Here is a 21,800-nt window from a genome sequence, read left to right on the forward strand (position 1 = left end):
TGCAAAAATAACGATGTAGTTATATTTTTTTGTACTTTTAATAATTAAACAAAGAAAACGATAGAGTGGCTTTATTAAAAATATATTTAAAAGTAATTACTGTCAAAATATAATCTAAAACAACGTCTGAAAGCTTAACAACAACTACATTCATTAAACTTGCTTTTAACGTCGAAAATTGAAAATATATTTCAACTATACTATTCTAAAATTAGTCTGTTAGAGAAAGTTTCCAGGAAAGTACTCAGTTTTAATTTTATTCTACAGTTTCCATGGTCCAGCGATTCTATATTGTCCACTAACAAAATAATATTGTCAAAACTTTTGAATGAGACGTAGTCTTTTGGTAGGATCGTTTAAACACAGAGTCTACTCGTAAAAGTAATTTAAATAGCATCGACTCGTTAATTAATTATTTTTTTATTTATTTAAACTCTTTATTGTGCTGCCAAAAATACAAAGAGAACCTATTCTAAAACAAATACAGTACAGAAAGCGGCCTTATCACTTAAGAGTGATCTCTTCCAGGCAACCAACTGATAGAAAGATAAATAATAAACTAGAAATAGGAGGAAGGTAGAAAGTATACGCAAAGATAAATAAATAATAATATTATACAAAAATAAACGTATCATAAGTAAAATACATACACTTTTTCATTTTAATACATCCATACTAATATTATAAATGCGAAAGTAACTGTCTGTCTGTCTGTTACTCAATCACGCCTTAACTACTGAACCAATTTGCATGAAATTTGGTATAGAGATATTTTGATACCCGAGAAAGGACATAGGCTACTTTTTACCCCGGGACATAGTATAGGTTTTATCACGGAAATCCCACGGGAACGGGAACTATGCGGGTTTTTCTTTGACTGCGCGGGCGAAGCCGCGGGCGGAAAGCTAGTATAAAATAAGACAAAGAACAAGGAAATATTAGAGAAATAATATACATATTATAACATATATAAAGAACTATATAAACTATACCGAGTCAAAATCCAGATTTAAATAATGATTTCGGACAAGATTTCGTTCTTAAAACTGGTTAGGGATTGAGCTTGTCTGATGTTTATCGGCAGTTTATTCGAAAGGTCCGTGACTGTAAAGGAATTACCAAAGAAATGTGTGCGATGAAAAGGAGTAGGTACACAGAACAAGCCTATCGACTGAACGATCGAACAAATTTATATCTGTTCACGTCTTTTACTTTGGATATTTATATGAATTTAATGAACTTTAAACCACTAGTTTAAGGAAAAATATGATGTGCATTGTATGCCTATTTATACAGAGCAGATCAATTAATTATAATATATCTATATCAATAACGACGAGAATATATATATAGCTTAGATATTACGTGTAACTTACTTACTTTATATGCAAATAAATAGTAGAATTATAGTAGAACATAGATTTTCGAGCTAAGCACTAAGCTGAAATCGCGTACAGTTTTAAGTGTTAAATATTATTGAAGTTCCTACAATCTCCGTTATTCCAAACTTCTCGAAGCTTCGACTTTGCTTGGCTTAAACTTAAGGATATTAGTAGAAATTACTTCAAACACTGCATTGCACCATCTTTAGGGACATGTGAGCGTAATTAGTAAAGTGTTTTAGCACTTCGCACCACGTAGAAATTTCTAGATATTACCTAAGTTTTATTTTATTAGGAGGTAAATTGCTCACATAGTCGCTATTACGATGGAGCTATGAAGTTAGTAACCAAAGTGTGTCAGACGATTATGAAACAACGGCAATCTTTTAAAGTTTCATTCTTCGTTTAATGGCTTTTGCAGACGAGCGTTATTTTATCAAACAAACAGTTATTTTTCGATGTTATAATTTGAGTTTTATCAAGGTATTTGCATAAATTCTGAGTACGTAGATAAAGATAAAAATTTGGGGATTCAAAATAACTGTTTATGTTTTTATGGTGTATACTGTATAGCAATAATAATTATAGTAATTATTAGTTACACTATGATGAATGATCTAATTACAAGTATCAGTTCCTAAGTTTAAAAATATTGTGAATATAATAAAATATTTTTAAAAATAAAAAGAAAAGCATAAGAATGCTTAACAGAACACTGATTTCGTACAATATGTAATCTTGTATTATATACTTATATAATAAATACTTAATGATTTATCTCGCTCCAGTTATTTTATCTTTGTCTCATACATGTATATTAATGACATGTTCCTACAAATTACGAGCTGTCGGTAATTCAGTGTAATCAGCGATTGAATTCCGTAAATTAACAAAGGGAAAGCATTGATTACTACCACTGGTTTGTAGAATTACATTCCTGTAATTTTCTGTGACAAATTGTAATTACATTTGCATTGCATTGCGTGTATATAATGAGCTATTTACCGTTATAATTTACTTTTCAGATTAAGCAGCTATAAAAATATAAGCCTTCTAAGGAATTTTAGGAATGTTATAAAATATGTAAAGATGTTTTATTTAGCAAAAAATTTGCATTTATTTTACAATAGGTAAACCAAATTTGACTATAAAACCTTGTTACAAAAATAACAGATGCGTAACCGACAACGATACAGAATGCGAAGAAAATTTACTACAGGAAAATACCGTTTGCCGGCTTACTGCCATACTTTATCCGCTTACGCAAAGCTATCTAAAACCGTTCTTTATTCCAATTCGTTTTCTTAATTGGAACACTTGTAACATCTTAACTATAATATACAACCTTTAACTCGTATATATAGTGAAGATTAAATTACACTGTACATTGTATACAAAGCTAAACTACCATTCACGGGCTGACTGGCATAGCCTTAGTATTAATAGCTGGCATAGCTTTATATAAAAACCAAAACAAACGAGTTCCAAAAATACATTCGAATTTCGGCTTTGCAATTTACTTTTGCTGTAACTAAATATATGCGGATATTACCAGTAAATTTAAGGCGAAAAATAAATAAACAGGCATACACCTTGCCATTTTGATCGTTGAATTATTCATGACGTCTCACGCGAGCCCACCTGAGCGAGGGTTCAAGCGCGAGAACTCTCCAAATACAACTCATATCATTGCTTCGGGGGATATAACGAAATGGGCAAGCCAGCCGTCTCGTTTAGGGGCAAATAAAATATACCCGGACTTATTACCGCGCTCTTAAAACCGTCTGAAGTATCATCTTGATAATAAGGTGAGCCCTATGCAAACTAATTGAATCTTCACGGGTTGTAAACGATAAAAGTTTACGTCAATTTTTGACAATTATCTTTGATGTCTTGTTAAACACTGATTTGTAAGCAAGTCTGAATATTCTGTATATTACAAATTATGGCGTCTGTATATCGTTTTTTGCCAACTCCTCATGAGTTTTACGCTGATCTACAAGAACGTGCCGACCTCGCTGAGGCCAGGCGCCACCAGCGGTTTCTTGCTGTATTGCTGCTACAGCGTATGACGAGAGGATATCTTATAAGAAAACACGTGGCTTGGTTATCACATAACGCAACTACGATTCAATGTGCTTTTAGAATACATAGAGCACGAAAGGCGTATCGCGCCGCATTGAGACGTGCCGTGCGAAACAAACACGGAAGGCACTATGCTCGTGCAGCTACTAAAATTCAGGTAAAATGGGTAAATTGTGTTATTTTGTTACGTACTCATGAAATAAACATATGTAGGATTATACGACTACTCATCGTTATTTCAGTAATAGGATAATGAACTGATTATTTTTTACTTGCAAAACTTTTGCGGCCACAATACCATTAAATGTTAATGCAAGTATTAGGGCTGTAAAGAAAAGTACCACCTATTTAATATATTAAATGATGTTTACCTTCCTAACAGGCATTATGGCGAGGGCATTACTCAAGAAGAACCAAGTTTTGTTATCGATCGTATAGAAAATGGTTGGCTTTAGTTAAAGAACGTGGTGAGAGACGAGCAGCCGAAGCTGCTGAATTTCGTATAAGGAGTCGAGCTGACGATCTACAAATTCTAGAAGAAGAAGCTAGGAAGTGGCTCGCATTTGTTGTTTTTAAACTGCATCATTTACTTCGAACAGCAGTATGTGCCGGTGTATATTCTGAGCCAGCTACGACAGAATTGTCTGATTTTGAAAAGCTGCTTAAATCCATTCATTATACTGAATACATGAGGAGGCTTAAGCGTAAGTACAACGAATTTGTAAGAAAATTCCGACCGAGATTTTGTAATAAGAGATTATTCCCTATAATTGGAGACGGAGCTGATTACTGGTATTTATCGTTGCCTGAAATGTATGGATTGACGGTGCCGCTTCCTAAGCAACAAGATACGAGGCACATCGCAACCCATCACGGGCCGCAACATAAACAGCCGTTTCTGTGGCGGAAAGTGAGGCCAACGCTGGTTGATGGACGTGGACCGTTCACGTTACTGAAATCGCCCGCCACTTCCACCCCGCCCCCTCCCGCCCCGACTCCCAGCGGTGATACAATTGAAATTAAACCATACAAAGACCCTCGTTTCCATCTTTATGTAAAACATTACACCCCGCAACCGGATCTGTTCGAGTATGTCGACTATCACATAAACGTACTCCTTAACAGAAAATGTTCCATACAAAATATAGACAGTGAAAAGTAACCTTTTTAAATTTATGCGTAATTTCCTGGAGTTCATATTCATATTTTGCAATGTTATCACAATAGACGGTTAGGTACACTTTATGTGAAAACGTTTTGGCTTTTTTCCTTTTTCTTATTCGGAAATCCGTAATCAGACTGAGTTTGGAAGGGCCGTCCGGATGTTGCGAGCCGCGAGTCTTTTGTTGTTTCGCTTTTGTTGTTGAAAATTTTACACTTGTAATTTATTTGAGGAAACGCCTCGGCGAGAAAGAAATTACGTTAAACTCTCCAAGGCAAATGTGTTTTGTAAATTAACATCTCGCCTGTGTAGGTTTTATGGTAAACATTTTATATTGTAATATTGCGAATTTGGCGTGAAATTTTTCTGCCAGATTGTGACATTATTTCTGTATATTCCGTAATTTATTTCCAATAGAATAATCACAATTGTTTCTGTAATTGACTCAATTAAACTGTTGTTTTATAATTTTATTTGTAACGATTTCTCAAATACTTTAATATACATGATAGTATAACATAATTATAATAACTGAGCTATGTAGAGTAAGTAGTTCTTGCTATTGCACAATTGGTGAGTGGACTTGATAATAATAGACTACCTACCTACGGTAATTTATATACCTAAATTGGGATGTTATTATTTTCTTCATGAAATTTTATATTATGTAAGGCGTGTACAAATAAGTCTATAAGCCCATTTACCGTGTACCAAGTAAGTCTATTCACCAATAAGTGTTAATAAATACACAACAAGGAGCAACGATAACAAAACATTAATCGTCAAACAAATTAGCTGTCAAAACGCACGCTTTATAATATGTCTTAACACTATACGTCTTGAAACCCATTTGTCTAACAATGCTCGTTTGACTCCGCAAATTTATTAGGGTCAGAATAATTCAGCTTGTGGGTTTCAGTACCTCCTTATTGCATAGCCGTCTTAGCGGGGTTCCTATATGTGAAATGTATTATTGCCGACCCACTTAATGCGACGGGAACATAGGCGGCATTGTGATTTGTAACTCTTCGATTATTCTGTAAGTGACGGCGTCACGAGGCGAAGTTCTTCAGCACTATTCAAGCGGTGCTGGTCCCGAATTGGAATTCGTGCGTCAACTAAAACTGTCAGGGTGTTGAGGGTGTTTGGTACATGAATAATGTATGGGGAAATTTGCAAGTGTTTCAATTTACACCCGACGCCACTTCGCCTGTTCATACGCACTCAGAGCTATTCAAGTGCAAAAAGAAAACAAGTGGAGGCACAAACGGGGACAAGTGAACGCGGTTATATTAGCACGTAGTTCGCGCGACTTTTACTCTTTTTTGTAGCCAGTGCGACTAAGGACTTAAGGACGACGCAAAATTATACGACAAAGAGCGTTTCTTGATATTACGGTGTAGGTTTCTGACAACAAATAGGAATTAGTATACTGAAATGTAAGCTCATGCCTTTTAAAGATTATCTTATCTTTAAGATTGTTTTTGGGTCTCACATTTAAATTGTTGAATTTTTATTCATTTGAACAAATTCTTCATAATGCAGTTCAACATCCTTTGAACCCTTTATAATCGTAAATTATTAAAAACCCGTTTCAGACATTAATAAATTAAACCGTTCTTTCAAAAATACCGTCACGTTTATGTAAAAGCGGTGCACGCTGTAGGAACGAGAAAAACCGTTTCACGGCTGCATTCCTCTAATTTCTTGGAGCCGGGGCAATTCTCGCCAGAAGGTTCCAATCGATAGGGAACTCAGTGGGTCCGTGATCTGTATGAAAAATGCGATGGTACGCGGTAATTAGTGGAGGTAGGTACGCTTGGGCGCGTCAAGGATAGTTTGGGACATGCTTTGTATTTCTATTGTTGGATTCACTATAGGTTTCTATGCATTAGAATGCGAGTGGATTGCGGGAAGCTTTCGATAGTATATTATGTACGCTGCAGCTGTGGTGAATCAACTATTAAATATAGTGTTGTTGTCGTGTATTACTACTGCGTCATATAGAAGATTCAAGGATTCTTCCTGCAATGTTAAGACTTCAATTATGTATTGTAATTAAACCGATGTTTTTTTATGACAAATCATTGCTTTTCTTTGAGAACCTTTATCAAAATACCCCAAATTTGCAATACGTCTTACCTAATACCTATGCAATATACCTACTGGAAATAAATATTTAAAATTTTCTTTCTCTTTATTAGTAATTTGATAACTAGCAATTTAATTAAGATGGAACATAGAAATTGCAGTATTAGGTACTACGTTACCCGTTTCTCGTAGCACATAAAACTCACTGTTCTTAATTAAATCTTACATAGACTTACTAGGCACTTTATAGCACTCTAGATTCTTGAAGTCGGTGTTGGTACCATTTACCAGGTAAATTGAAAAATGTCATGTTATTATATTATTGATCTTTTTATTGTTAGTAAAACAATAACAATTTACAAACAAATGCCCCATTAAATATTAAAATTTCTGGATATTTGAATTACATAAAAAGTATACCTACTATTACTTAATTTTAGAAACGGACATGTTAAAAAATTATTAAATTTTTTATTTTAAAATTATCAAATATTAATTTTCAATCACTTAAAGCTTTCATAAAAAGCTCAACAAAAAATTTCACCGAAACTTGTTGAGCTTACAATCTAGATAAGAATAAAATAAAGGTACATAAAGGGTGCATACTTCAAAAATAACTTGGATGACACGTAGGTACTAAAAACAAACGGGATTTTATATTTATTTTTTGATATTGTGTTATAAAAATAATGTCAACGTTTGATTTTAACGCTATACATAAAATGTGTCTGAAAATATTTGTAACACATATTTCAGAAAGCAAATAAAAAATCCATCGCGCGCCCAAATGAAATCTGCGACAATCATTTTTGCGAAGTTGTAAACGAACGATTTTGAACACTTCACTGCACGAATAGTGGTGTTTTAGTGTACTGAAAAGGCTTTCAATTTTGTACAATTTTGGAGTGAAAATGTTTTATCGGATGCTTTGAGCGGACGGGTATTACAAATAGACTTAACGGCTCGCCCGCTCCGCCCGTGGACCCGCTGCCGCTTATGAGGCTCGCTGCATCGCCCGAAGTGCTATCGAATTTTCCGGTCACTTCGTCCGATACTCGCTTTGCCATTTTGATGAAAAGCATGGAACTGCTTTTTTCAGTGGCGACTATTTGGGATTGATCCGTGTAACAAAGAGTTATACGATTTTTCGACCCGAATTCACCATTATTTATTGCTTATTTTGTCGCCTATTTTGTGCTTTAGCATTGAGTTGCTTTTAATCGGGTATTTCACTTAGCACTTCGACTTTCTGTTATATGTCCTTTTAAACTTTATTTCAATATATTTTTTTTTCGGTCATCCTACCTATAATATTATGGTCATTTTAAATGTATAGTCGATTTTGTACATTGATGTGAAAGAAACTAATTTGTTGTTAGCTTTCTATCGCAAAATACATACGGTGTCATAATAATTTCTATGATTATTATTTATTTATCTAATAAAATATAAACTTAATAATAGTAGGTTTAAAGTATACCTACTTTACATTATATATTTCATGTACACATTTGAGTAACGTTCCATTTAGCAATTTATGACGTTTCACGCCACAGAAGTTGACTATATCATCAGATGTTGAATGTAATTCAGTCGGCAAGATGACCACAAATTGCTGGATCTGACAAGACTGGCCTATGGTTTAATTTGCGGTCCTTATTGATCAATGTACATTCGACTAATCTCCTCTTCTAATCACTAGTCACGGTAATCGGTTTAGTTAGGGTGGATCAGCGTCAATACGAATATAACCATAACTATAAGTGTATTTTAAACAATGGAAAGATATTTAAACATATTTGATCGCAAACATCCTAATATTTTTATACAATATGATAAAATTACTTAATAAGCAGGACCATATTATTATAGAAAGCAAGCAACAGAAGTAAATTCGTTGTTGGATATTGGCAGCGTTGGAATGGCCTTATTTACATAAAAATAAATAGATATATTAAATTTTATTTTACCAAACATTAAGATTTCAATATCGATTAATTTGTGTGTATTGAATTCATCACATGATGGATAGGAACGACCAATTCGTTTTTCTAAGAGTTCAGTCAGAACTGCAGATCATTTAACATGTTTTAAATCTGGATCTAAGTACAACTCTTCATGTAAAATTGGAAAGAAACGACAAATTCTTGTTCGAATATAATATGTATACCGTTTCATATAAACTAAGATATTTATATACCCAGAAGTGAACCTTAACTTCAATAGAAAATTTATAATTAGTAGAATAAATAAGAGCAGTAAGATTGAATTTTATTACCTTAAAAATTATAAGCTAAAACTACCCACGCTTTGCTGTTGCCCACTCAGATGTTAATTATTACCGACTAGATTACTAATTCTTGTTCCAGAGGAAAGTTCTAAATAAAAGTATAAAAAGGTGATTTAGAAAAGCTATCTTAAATTTATATTATTAAAACAGATAATTAATTTAATAGGTATTTTATGAATTTTACCAACTGAGTTTTTATATAGATTGTATAGTTTTTATATAGTTTTTACATCTATTTTTCTATTTACTTGTGTCCATGAATGATTGTATGGATGCGAAAACGAGAACCTTATTTTTATGATATTTTCTATATTATTTTATCATTACACCTCCAGCCCTGAAGTAGTCTATATATTTTGTATTATAAAGGGCACTTCTCTTTTTGCTATATATACTTTTCATTCGAGGGGTGTTATTTCGCATATTAGTAGTCACGCATGTTTAATATTTATGTTTATTAGACTGGCTATGTTTAGCACACAAAACCGTCTGCTAATCCCTAACGAAAGTTTTAAAATAAAGCATTCATATTCTAAGTAATACATGTTTGCAATATGTTCAAGATCCCGTGAGTGAGTACACTACGAGAATATATACAAAGAATACAAAGATGACGTTTTTGAATTAAATACCTGCTCATACATGTAACAAAACATACGCACGTTTTAAATTGAAACGTACTTAGAAAAAAATATTTATGAAAAGGTTGAAATCTTACAAAGGTATTTTAAAAAGAAATTCTTTGACGAGTGTGAAATGGGAAAACAGGCAAGTTTTGTATTGTATGCAGTGTAGGTATGAGTGGCTTGGGCTTGAAAGGCGTCGGTTTTATACAGCCGTATGACTTGACTGGCTGTTCGAGTTGACAAAGGCTCGCAATGCATCTAGTTTTGCGTAATAAGCCCGTGTTTATTACTTGATTATAGCCAAATTGATTGTGTCTCTCAATGCTTAGGTGGAATACACGAATATGTGGTTTTATTCTTTTTTTATACAGATGCAATTATAGACAAAATCTAATAGTTTTCATATAAATTATTAGTTTTTTACTTTCTGTTAGAAATTACTGCATAAGGCTGCTTATACATAATTCTTGAATCAATTTGTTTCTTTTCTTGATAATTCACTAACTAAAATCAACCTCTACGTAAGTCTCAATCGAAACATGGTTTCATTAATTTTAGTACATGTAGGTTAGAGTTATCATAATCGTAGTAAATACATAGCTACGACAATTCGTAGAGGGCTACGGAATGTTATATGAGTAGTACCGATTAATCCATCAATCCCTAGAATCTCAGACACAATAGAAATCTATTGTTGTCGTGCCCCGATCGGGGCGCTCGGTGGTCAATGGGTTAAAGTGTTATGAGTTGTAATTAACGGATCTAATACTAACCTACATGTTTACCAAAATACATTAACAACAGGATTTATTAATTAATTAGTATTTTACTTGCAAATATTCGCATATTGTGTTCTTACTAACCTTACAGGCGTACGTGTATAACTTAAAACGTATCAATAGAAAAAGCATTCTGTTTGTAAGTATAAAAAACGTATTTCTGTTCTATTCTTTCTATTCTATTCTAAATCTTATATTTAAAATAATAGCAAATATACTTTTCATAAATATTTATTTATAATTTAATTATCTACATAATGTCTAATGAATATGGATGTAATATGTTATGATTCGATCGTCCACTGCAACTGTGTAATGTTCTTTCTCCATGTCCCTCTAAATTCCTGTTAAGTTTATAATAGAAATTCATCTTAGAAGCACTTACTATTGAGTTTTTTCAATGATAAACGGTAAAACGTTCATCAGAAGTAATTCCTATATTTAAACTATCATTACGTACATGAGCAATATTTCACAGGACCGTAACTACCCATTATGTCCAAGAGTCGCAATTTCAAGTTACCCAATTACCTTTTCACACATAGGGTAGGAAGTGCACGTCTTTTGTTTGTTTCAATGAGCCGTAATTATCCCAATGACGTGTTGGAGTAGGTAATGGAACCGGGAAAACATTCTTAGCTAAAATTAGCTAGGAATTTTGATAAAACAGAAGTGTAAACGCGAATGTGGTGAAATTTAATCATAGGCATAATTATTGTAGAGAAAAATTCACAATTTGGTACCTTTCGTTCTATCACTATGCCTTGGATGTTAAGGCAGTATGATGAAAAATTTAATATAATAATTAATTCCATAGGTATTATGAATGTTTTCATCTAATTTAATCACGTTATTGGGATAATAATTACAGCCCATTAATACAAACAGAAGATGTGCATGTTAGTTAACTTAAAACTTTCAACTATTTAGGTTATCACAAAAATAATTCAAAAAGAGATTTAATGCTAAGAAGCTTATTCATCTTTATGATGAATAAAATGATTACTCCTCTTATTAATTTTCTGATACGTTCAGTTCAGGCCGGCATTTCTCCACAGACTCACGTTTGAGTCGAGGTGACATCAAATTAATATCATGTCTTATTCGTCGACAAGTGTTATTAATGGTTGCAGTAATTATCTCTTGAAGGCTCAAGTTCCCATTAAACAACGAATAAGATTCTAAATACGTATTTGAACACACGATTTATCATCATTAAAACTTTGACACGTTAATGAAATATATGCTCTCGAGAGCCATACATTTTGTCAAGCAGAGTTTATTATGACTTCGGATAATGAGGACAAAATGTTATTAATGCTATCCACTAGTCACTAGTGTTTAATGAGTCAGCTGAATTATCAACTCGGCTTTCTGTTGGAACATAGGAAATGGAGAATTGAAATGTGAATTAGCAATGCGTAAAATATCCGGTAAGTGAAAGAAAGGAAGAGGAAAACATCTAATTCCTATTACATCCGGGACTAGATAGATTTTTTTTCAATAATTATTCGCAGTCACTAACCAGAGTTGCATAAGAAATGATTTCAGTTTCATCGTTTTGTTTTATCTATTCATTGTATTGCAAACTTATTCTTGGAAAAAATAAAAAATCGTAGATGTAATTTATTTATCTAGTTGTATATTAATACGCAGTGAATAGCTATATTTTTATTACTACGTGTAACAGAGAGTCCTATTTTATAAGAAGTCCGAATTTCGACGCTCCCATCTATTCTATTCCAAACTGTGATTCTAAAGAACGCAATGAATTTAATTATGAAATACAATTTATAACAAACTCAAAAACTCGTCATTATCATTAGCACTCAATAATATTTGCCGGAAATTTATAAAAACCTCTAGACGCTGTTACGGCGTCAGCGTATTAAGGATCGTTCGCAAAACATTCAGTAATAGCATCAAAAAGCCAAACAAGCCGGCCCTGTTGCATATCAATAGCTGAATACGTGTCAATCAGACCAACAGACGGACTAACGAGACCACCCCCGGGGCAATTAAAGTCTGCTCGGTGCACGTTCCAACGTTTGAAAACAAATATCTAATATTATACCGCTTTTCCTTGCGCCGTTTAGATTTATATTTTGCTCGTTTTTGTGCGGGTTTTAGCTTTAAATACGCTTTGTAAATGGCAATTAATTACCATTAGCATGTCCTTCGTGGATTGAGGTGTGCTTTTTTCTCTTTTGCAAGATGTGAATAAGTCTAATTAGAGAAATTGTTTGATTTGAACATTTGTTTGATTCTTATATTTTTCACAATCAAAAGTGTATTAGAAATAATGTGACATAAAACTCTATAGGTATATTATTTTGTATTTATAAAATTAAGGACTCTACCTAGAGTAATTATCAAATTGTAAAATATGACTTTTGTTTTAATTAACTTATTATGTAAGAATATACGAAATTAGTTATTATCTAATTAGTTTATAGGTACGTGTAGGAAATTAATTAGCTTTTTCCGTTCCCGAGTTCCATTTCCTTGCATAAAGCAGGCCGTTTTCAAAATTCATAATATGCTATACCTCAGCCACCGTAAGAGATGTTTTTACGGTCATCTTTCCTCCATAAATCTTCGATGTCGCACGCTAGACAAACGTATCATAACTCACACACAGAGACGAACCATAAACAAGCCAAGATACGTCGCGTGACGTCATAGCCCTGAATATAACTGAGTGACGCAAAACACACGGGCCGTGGCCGTGACGTCATTTGTCACTGTCACTCAGCCTTAACGGCCGGTTAAATCGCACAAACACGTCTGCTTCGTTTTCAAAACTATTTGAATGATGTCTTAATTTGTGTCATGTGTTAAAGAGATGTTTGTGATGTATGAACTGTTTTAATGGACTACAGTAAAACAAAAGAAAGAAAATTTTCTACTACGACGTCAAGATGCTTTTCAGAATAATGTATTCTATTAGGTTACTTTGATTGTGCACTCAACTCTTTAATTTGGTGGTCAATGTTCGAAAATGGGTCCACTAAAGTCTTTAAAGCCTTCATGTAGAGTCGTATCAATTTCTTATAGATTTTGCCTACATTTATTTCCAAAAGTGGGTAGTCTTTGCCCTAAATTATTTTGTAATAACGTTTAAACTAAATAATAAACTAGTAACAAACATAATACTTACTTTCACATGTATAATATTAATATGAATATTGAATATAAATAAAAATGATCATAAAGAAGACTACCATTGATGACCTGCGAGCCCTTGTAATAATAGTTGTTGTCGAAATCAAGAAAGTCGAAACCTTTTTAGAGTTATAACATAAAAATACAAATGCAACATACGTATCAAAATTCTAAGAAATAAGTATGATATCTGCCACTGAATAAGATATACAAAGTTATCAGACTGACAGATTACGCTAAAATATGAGCTACGAAACCTTCGTCAACATCCGTTTAAACGAAAAACACTTGTTATTAAATGTTTTAATATTGTTCAGTTTCGTTTTTTCCAGGTTCAACATCAATCTTTGTAGAATCTGGCGTCGTGAAGTCTTTATTAAATTCACTAAGCAGGGTTGTCACGTCTCCATATTAATTTTAAATCGTGTCATATTTACGTAGGTTTTAATATCGCGAATCGCGATGTAATATTCTAACGTGATAATTCCGTATGTAACATTAATGAGCATCCCGTGTATTGGAAATTAAGCCTATATAATATATTTTCCTGTAGCGTCTATTAATTCTGCCATTTTATTACGATCGCTATATTAAGCCTGTTTAGAATATTTGTGCTATAAAATCTGGGCTTTCGTTTGATAAATAATGAAGTATCATGTGTCAATTATAAACAGTATAATGGGATTATTTCTGGGAACTGAATCGTTTTCAAATCACCGGCTAAACAATAATAAACTCTATAATTAGAAAATTAAAACAAAAAGTAATATTTTAAATGTTTTTATTTTTCGTGCCAGGAATTCATAAATTAAAATTTTTTGTCCAGGTTGAAGATAGAGCTAGTTTGTAATTCTTCATATAAAGTTTTATTAATTTCATTGCAGGTTCTTTTTTGCAAATAACAAGTATACCAAATTGATTTTGCTTTTTCCATCAATACAGTATAAACCAATCAAGTATGCTAAACTCCCTATTATACGTCACAGTATCTGAAAAAGCGAGTGCGCTTCGAATCAACTCCAGTATTTTCTTGTAAAAACGTTTTTAAAGGTCCCCTAACGGTGTGCGGGTATGCAGATTGCAACTACGTGATTTGAAAGTCAATGTCTGTCTGTAGGTGACAAGCCGATTAGTGGCTTATACCCGTCGAGAGCCTGTCGGCGTTGCCACATTTTTTACTTGCGAACCGCGGCAATATCGGATAGACAGTCGATTTTATCCGTTGATGCTATAAATATGTAAGTCCCGGTAAGTGAAATGTGTTGATTCGGCGCAAAAAGTCAGATACAGCGAATGTGTTTGCGTTTTCATGTTAAATGGAGTATTTGCTGTATTGGTGTGTGGTTTGTATTATAGAAATCGATTTGGATTCAAGTTGGCATGTGTTATACGTAGGTAATGCTGTATCATTCATATTTAATATTTATACAGAGAAGATTTTTGATAATTTAAAACTGAATAATATTTGGCTATTACTATTAGTACTATTCCAAAATATTTATTGATTTCTAAGAATCTTTTAACAAATTCTAATTGATGTTGAAACTTAAACATTTAAAATGAGAGCCAACATAGACAACAAATAAAAAGCAAATAAAATATGAATGTAAGCAGTTAATGAAATATTGAAAGGAATTATCATGGAATAAATACGGTTTAAATTGTGTATTGACAGCAGGATATGAGCTGTGTCAATTGTCCTTTGTTTCGAAACAGACCATTCACGCGTGGATAATGCGTATCTATCTATTTTGAATTGAATATTTTTATTCGTTCCAGCCTTGTTCCAGCTATAAATGTAATATATAAGATTCATTGAAATTTAATATTGAATCGGAAATTTTCGAATGCGAAAATAAATGAGGATACCATAACTGCAGAAGTTTTGCAATCCTCCTCCGTCCTGCAAAACCGCAACGCAAATGAAAACCACTTCAAATAGATATAAAACTAATTAATCTGAAAGACGAAATTAGATTCGTGAACAATTCGTCAGCACCAACCTGATGGATGAATAATAAAACGCAATATTGTGCGGTGACACGATTTAATTGAAATCTATGGCGGTTGGAACGCGCCATCTGTTCGGAGCTTTAATTAAGGAGCTAAATGTACTGTCAGGCAAATATCCGATCTGAAAGTTTTGATTGATGACTCGATCCTTCGATGTGTATTCACTCGTAGAAATTAACGACTGTTTCGTAGGTATGTTTTTCGTATGGATATACGGAAAAATTTATTGTAAGCACACCTTTATTGGTTTATTCCTGCGCTGAAAATAAAAACAAATTGAAATTAAATTAACAATAAAACATTCATAATGGGAAATAATGATATACTTTTTTTATATTTTTAGGGAGAAAGTGTTATATTTAAACGCTCATGACTTAAAATATTATATTAAAAAATAGAAGCTTTCTATTCATTACTGTTGTGGCTTAAAATATACATAAGTAATTTATTTGAATAATTAATGTTGTGGTACCGCCCAGTGGGACCGATTTCCGGGGACACCGTGTTCCAAGTTTAGGTAACTAATAGTCATCTTTTATAATTTTTTTATATAATTAACTTGTTATTTAAATTATGCCAAAACAAATACTAATATAATAAATGGAAAAGTCTATCTGTCTGTTACAATTAATGTACAATTAAAAATTTAAGATAAACAGATTTGGATAAAATTTGATATGAAAATTGTAGTAATACATTATTATACATACGCGTACTAGCATACATTCCTTACCAATCAGAGTTGCTTGGGAGAGATTGCTTTTGAGCAATAAGGCCACCTTTTAGTACTATGAGCCGTGTGTTTTGATTGTATCTAATTATAGTACCTATATATATTATTTCTGATATGCTCAATAAACAATAAATAAATATAAAATATAATAATACTGCATCTGCAGCAGTTAACTATTAAAAATCATATCCTGTATCGGGTTGATGTACCTACAGAAAAATTTGTCTGTAGTTTTGTCCACGGGAGCTGCCAGGGGTGCAAACACTCATTCCATATCAATCTTATTAGACACAAATTCTATTAGTCATAGGTGTCTATATATAAGGGGATTGGCAGGGGATATAACTCCGCAATCGATGCAAATGCCCACCTCAGCCATAAATTATGCGTCCGCGGACATTACCGGGTTTAGATGACGTGAATTATACGAACATGATCTACCACAGGATGCGACGAACGGCTATTGAAGACTCGTATAGCTTTGTGTGAAACAATGTACTTTAAAACAACTCTTTATTTATAATGCCTTCCACGGCTTACAATTGTAGGTATGTTTTTGTGCAAGATAATTGACTATATCTAGGTGATTAGACGTTTATATTAACCTTGTCTACCAATAATAAATGTTGTTCTTTATTAAAATTATTTAAAAGATTATTTAAAATGAAAGTACATTCAGATGAATTAATTATTAGTGAAATTTACTTGTACAGGAAATGATTCGTTATTCATCATAAATATTGTTACATTTATGTAGAGCTTTCCAATGACGTCTCTTAGATCAATCAATTGGAATTAAGCTCAATTCAAGCATGATAATCTAATATCTACAGATATATTGCATTAATCCAAAATTACACACATTAATTATAACATCTATATATAGTTATATATAATTATATAACCTTATTTCTAATGAACCTCCTTCACGTTTAATTAAAAACATGATTGCGCTATATCCAGTAACTATTTCAATTATCCGACGGTCTCGGCAAATAGAATAACTACGAATACAAGACATTCAATTACGCACGAAAAACTCACCTACCTTCATTAAGGTGAAGGACACCGATGAACTACATAATCCTAAGTGAGTGTAGGACGTTTGCCTTCGTCAAGGATAACTAAGACAAATTTAAGCTTGGCCGCACCCGGATTAGCACTGAAGAATTCAGACAAATTACACGAGCAGTCTAATCAGGGTGACATGTACAATACCGTTTAAAGCTCTACGTACCTATTGTGAGAATAAATGAGGATTTTTATTTAAATTCTTAACGTTTAAATAGGTTTCTAGCCTATTTATTCGCATGATATATTACAGTTTGATGTAATAGGTACTGCGTCCATCCATACTAATATTATAAATGCGAAAGTAACTCTGTCTGTCTGTCTGTCTGTTACTCAATCACGCCTAAACTACTGAACCAATTTGCATGAAATTTGGTATGGAGATATTTTGATACCCGAGAAAGGACATAGGCTACCTTTTATTGCGATATATGTACCACGGGCGAAGCCGGGGCGGTCCACTAGTAAACAATAAAGAAAACAATCTGTGAAAGTAGGGGAGGGGAGGGTAAACACGAACGATGGGTAATCCCGAACACAGCAATTGTACTATGTTAGAAAGAGATGGCATGATTTTGCACATCGCCATCTTGGAAGTGACGACGTGGCTAGTGCCATGCGGACACAGGAGCGCCACGGTTGTGCACAACGTTCAAGGTATGATTAATTACATTATTTCGTTCTTTTTGTTCTAATTATTGCATAAATGAAACTCAGTGTAACTTTTGAAATAATTGTAGTTCTAATACGACATTTATAGACATAAATAGTTAGTGGTTTAAGATTTTATTACGATTATCAGATGCGGCCAAGCTAATCATAACCTAAAGTTAAAAATGATATTTTGTTGATTTACTTTGAAGGGCAATGGCGAACGAACTGAGTGGTTTAATCACGAACGTTCGGCATTGCCCCATCATAGAAAATATTGATGTGTCTGTTGCTTCACTTGTTTTGTTTAGTGTTGTTTTATAACAATAATTATGTGTTACTTGTTATAGATGCCTCGAAACTACCAACGTAAAACGGTAACAAAATATAACGTGGAAGATCTAAAAAGGGCCATTGAAGATGTTAAGAGCAAAAAGTTAACCTTAGGCAAAGCGTCTACTGTATATTCGGTGCCTAAAACCACAATATTTGACCACATGAAGAAGATGGTCATTAAACAACCAAGGTGTGGGAGAAAATCCGTCTTCTCGGATCTTCAAGAATTGGAACTAGAAAACCACATTATAAATTGCAGCAAACTGTTTTACGGATTAACCATAAATATGGTTCGTAAAATTGCATTTAGATTCGCAGAGGAGAATAAACTTCCGCATTCTTTTAACCAAACAAAGAAAATGGCCGGAAAAGATTGGTATAGGGGTTTTATGCAGAGGCACCCTAGAATATCCCTGAGAAAACCTGAGGCGACCTCACTAAATCGCATTAATTCGTTTAACGCCCCCGAAGTTCAATTATTTTATAACAATTTAATAGAACTACAAAACAAACATAACTTTCAACCAGATAAAATATTCAATGTTGATGAAACTGGCATCACAAATGTGCAAAGGAATGCAAAAATTTTGGCACCAAAAGGCCAAAAACAAATCGGGCATGCGACAAGTGGTGAAAGAGGATCTACGACAACAGTGGTATGTGCATTTAGTGCAGCTGGTCAGTACATACCTCCATTTTTTATTTTTAAAAGAAAACGTATGAATGCACAGTTGTTAAAAGGAGGTAATGCAAATATGGTTGCTGCTGTGTCAGACTCGGGATGGATTAATGAGAGTCTATTTGTTGAATGGCTTCACCACTTCATTTCATACGCCAAACCTACTAAGGATGATCCTATACTCCTAGTTTTGGACAACCACGATAGCCATATCAGCCTTGATGTCTACACGTTATGTCGTGACAAAGGTATCGTTCTATTGACTCTGCCTCCACATACGTCCCACAGACTACAGCCTTTAGACTTAACATTCTACGGACCTATCAAGACAGCATATAACCGAGAGTGCCAATATTACATGGCTGAACATCCTGGAAGGGCCATAACACAATATGACGTTGTGGAATTATTCACCAGAGCTTTCAATCGATGCAGCAATCTCGAAAAAGCAGCAAGTGGTTTTAGAGCTGCCGGAATCTATCCCTTGCATCCAATCGAATTCGAAGACACACAAACTCCACCTGCACAAAATTTTGTAGTACACGTTCCTGACCCACAAGCTTCCGAAGCACCAGCTCTTGTACCTGCTCTTGAACCACCAGCCTTTGTACCAGCTCAAGTACACGTTCCTGACCCACAAGCTTCCGAAGCACAAGCTATTGTACCTGCTCTTGCACCACCAGCCTTTGTACCAGCTCAAGTACACGTTCCAGACCCACAAGCTTCCGAAGCACAAGCTCTTGTACCTGCTCTTGCACCACCAGCCTTTGTACCAGCTCAAGTACACGTTCCTGACCCACAAGCTTCCGAAGCAACAGCTCTTGTACCTGCTCTTGAACCACCAGCCTTTGTACCAGCTCAAGTACACGTTCCTGACCCACAAGCTTCCGAAGCACCAGCTCTTGTACCTGCTCTTGAACCACCAGCCTTTGTACCAGCTCAAGTACACGTTCCTGACCCACAAGCTTCCGAAGCACAAGCTATTGTACCTGCTCTTGCACCACCAGCCTTTGTACCAGCTCAAGTACACGTTCCAGACCCACAAGCTTCCGAAGCACAAGCTCTTGTACCTGCTCTTGCACCACCAGCCTTTGTACCAGCTCAAGTACACGTTCCTGACCCACAAGCTTCCGAAGCACAAGTTCTTGTACCTGCTCTTGAACCACCAGTGTTTGTACCAGCTAATGACATACAAGCTCCTGCACCTGTTCTGGATATACTTGATCATAGAGCAGAAACTCCTGAAAAACATGTAGCTATTGCACTATCTGACATTGTAAACTTACCTATTATTACCCCTAAGACTACAAAGCGCAACATCAAAAAGAAACATTCCGTTATTTTAACTAGCACACCTGTCAAAGATGAACTTCAATTAAAGTACAATAAAAAAATTGCAAAACAAAAGAAAGAAGTCGATCAAAAACAAAAAATAAAAAACACATTAAAGAGACTGAAAACTGAAAAAGGTGAAGAAGCAAAACAAAAAAAAAAGACTGCTAAAAAACTAGAAACTAATAAAAAAGCTGTAATAAATTTTAAAAATATTAAGGAGTTTTGTCTTGACAATGAGAATATAAAGAAAAGAAGAACACCAAAGAGCGCCAAAGAAAATATAGAGTATTTTTGCATTTTTTGTCATGAAAAATACGGAGATAGCCCACATGGTGAAGATTGGATCCAGTGCTATGTTTGCAAAAATTGGGCACACGAAAAATGTACAGACGGACAATCATCTTCTTATGGCTATCGTTGTGATCTTTGCCGCACAAACTGATTTAAAATTAAGGTTAAATTGTGACTAATCTGTCGTATGTGATCTCATTTTTAGGCTAGTCTGGGTCAATGGCGAACGATCGCAATTGCCCCACCAGGTGTTCGTGATTGCCCGACCAGAGTCGGGTAAACACGAACACTAAATGTTTTGTTTTTGTTTGAAAAGTTGATTTTATCAAAAGAAATTAATAATGTTCATTGTAATAGTGTAACGTATAATAATGTAACTTTCAGAATGACTGATTAAATGTAACCTATATATCGTATTTTTGGATTTATTTTAAATCTCCCTTAGGTATTCGTAATTACCCCGCCTTCCCCTACTATATTGTTATGTAAGTGAAACAAAATGGACTTATAAAAGCAACGTTTGAAAACTTCAATAATTCATCATCCCAGATAGCTATTTTGTGAATAAAAAGCCTATACCTAGTGGCCTACTTTCACTCAGCATGGGAGGTATTGTTTTAACTATAGTGCCTATTGTCTAAAGATAACTCTATAAATATTTCTTTGTATCGAATAACTAGCTCTGAAAATGTTATGTGTTTTTGCTAGCGTTGTTTTAATTTTTAATAGTGCATGTATTCTAACGAAAACAGTATATTTTTAAATAAGAATTTTTAAGTCACAAAAGGATAAAAAAGGAAGAAATACTTTTGCAATAATTTCGAAAATATGACGGATTATACAAGAAGATATAAGGTTGCATGATTGTTTTGTGTAAATAATTATGTGTATGTGTAGAATATTAGGAGGACTTTTTCCCTATAGAAAAGCTCTACACAACAATAAATTATACACCACGTATTGATAAACCTGTACTTCTTAAAACTACCAAATATGAAATAATCGTAAATTGTGAATGCACATACATCTCTCGGCTAAGCAGCTAATGACCAGCTTAAGCGAGTTATGCGTAATTCATTAGCACACAGTTGACCTTAATAACGTATTCAAG

The 21,800-nt window shown here is 33.9% G+C and overlaps 2 protein-coding genes across 2 annotated transcripts; both read left to right on the plus strand.

The window, feature by feature from the left end:
- The first annotated feature begins 3,327 nt into the window (after positions 1-3,327).
- On the plus strand, positions 3,328-4,629 carry LOC123697568. Its single transcript, XM_045644110.1, has 2 exons — positions 3,328-3,624; positions 3,850-4,629. The coding sequence occupies exons 1-2, from the start codon at positions 3,328-3,330 to the stop codon at positions 4,627-4,629; spliced, it is 1,077 nt and encodes a 358-aa protein (XP_045500066.1).
- A 13,287-nt stretch (positions 4,630-17,916) lies between these two features.
- Positions 17,917-20,982, plus strand: LOC123697569 (calphotin-like). Its single transcript, XM_045644111.1, has 4 exons — positions 17,917-18,054; positions 18,399-18,445; positions 19,166-20,443; positions 20,895-20,982. Exons 2-4 carry the CDS (start codon positions 18,399-18,401, stop codon positions 20,980-20,982), a joined length of 1,413 nt encoding a protein of 470 aa, XP_045500067.1. The 5' UTR covers positions 17,917-18,054.
- The last annotated feature ends 818 nt before the right edge of the window (positions 20,983-21,800 follow it).

The sequence above is a fragment of the Colias croceus genome, chromosome 14 (genome assembly GCF_905220415.1).
Source record: "Colias croceus chromosome 14, ilColCroc2.1".
Taxonomy (NCBI): Eukaryota; Metazoa; Arthropoda; class Insecta; order Lepidoptera; family Pieridae; genus Colias; species Colias croceus.

Coding starts and splice junctions, on each gene's coding strand:
- LOC123697568 (XM_045644110.1), top strand. CDS start 3,328: ATGGCGTCTGTATATCGTTTTTTGCCAACTCCTCATGAGTTTTACGCT. Junction 3,625..3,849: donor GTGCAGCTACTAAAATTCAG/GTAAAATGGGTA, acceptor CCTTCCTAACAG/GCATTATGGCGAGGGCATTA.
- LOC123697569 (XM_045644111.1), top strand. CDS start 18,399: ATGCCTCGAAACTACCAACGTAAAACGGTAACAAAATATAACGTGGA. Junction 18,446..19,165: donor GTAACAAAATATAACGTGGA/AGATCTAAAAAG, acceptor GTCAGACTCGGG/ATGGATTAATGAGAGTCTAT. Junction 20,444..20,894: donor AAAGATGAACTTCAATTAAA/GTACAATAAAAA, acceptor TCTCATTTTTAG/GCTAGTCTGGGTCAATGGCG.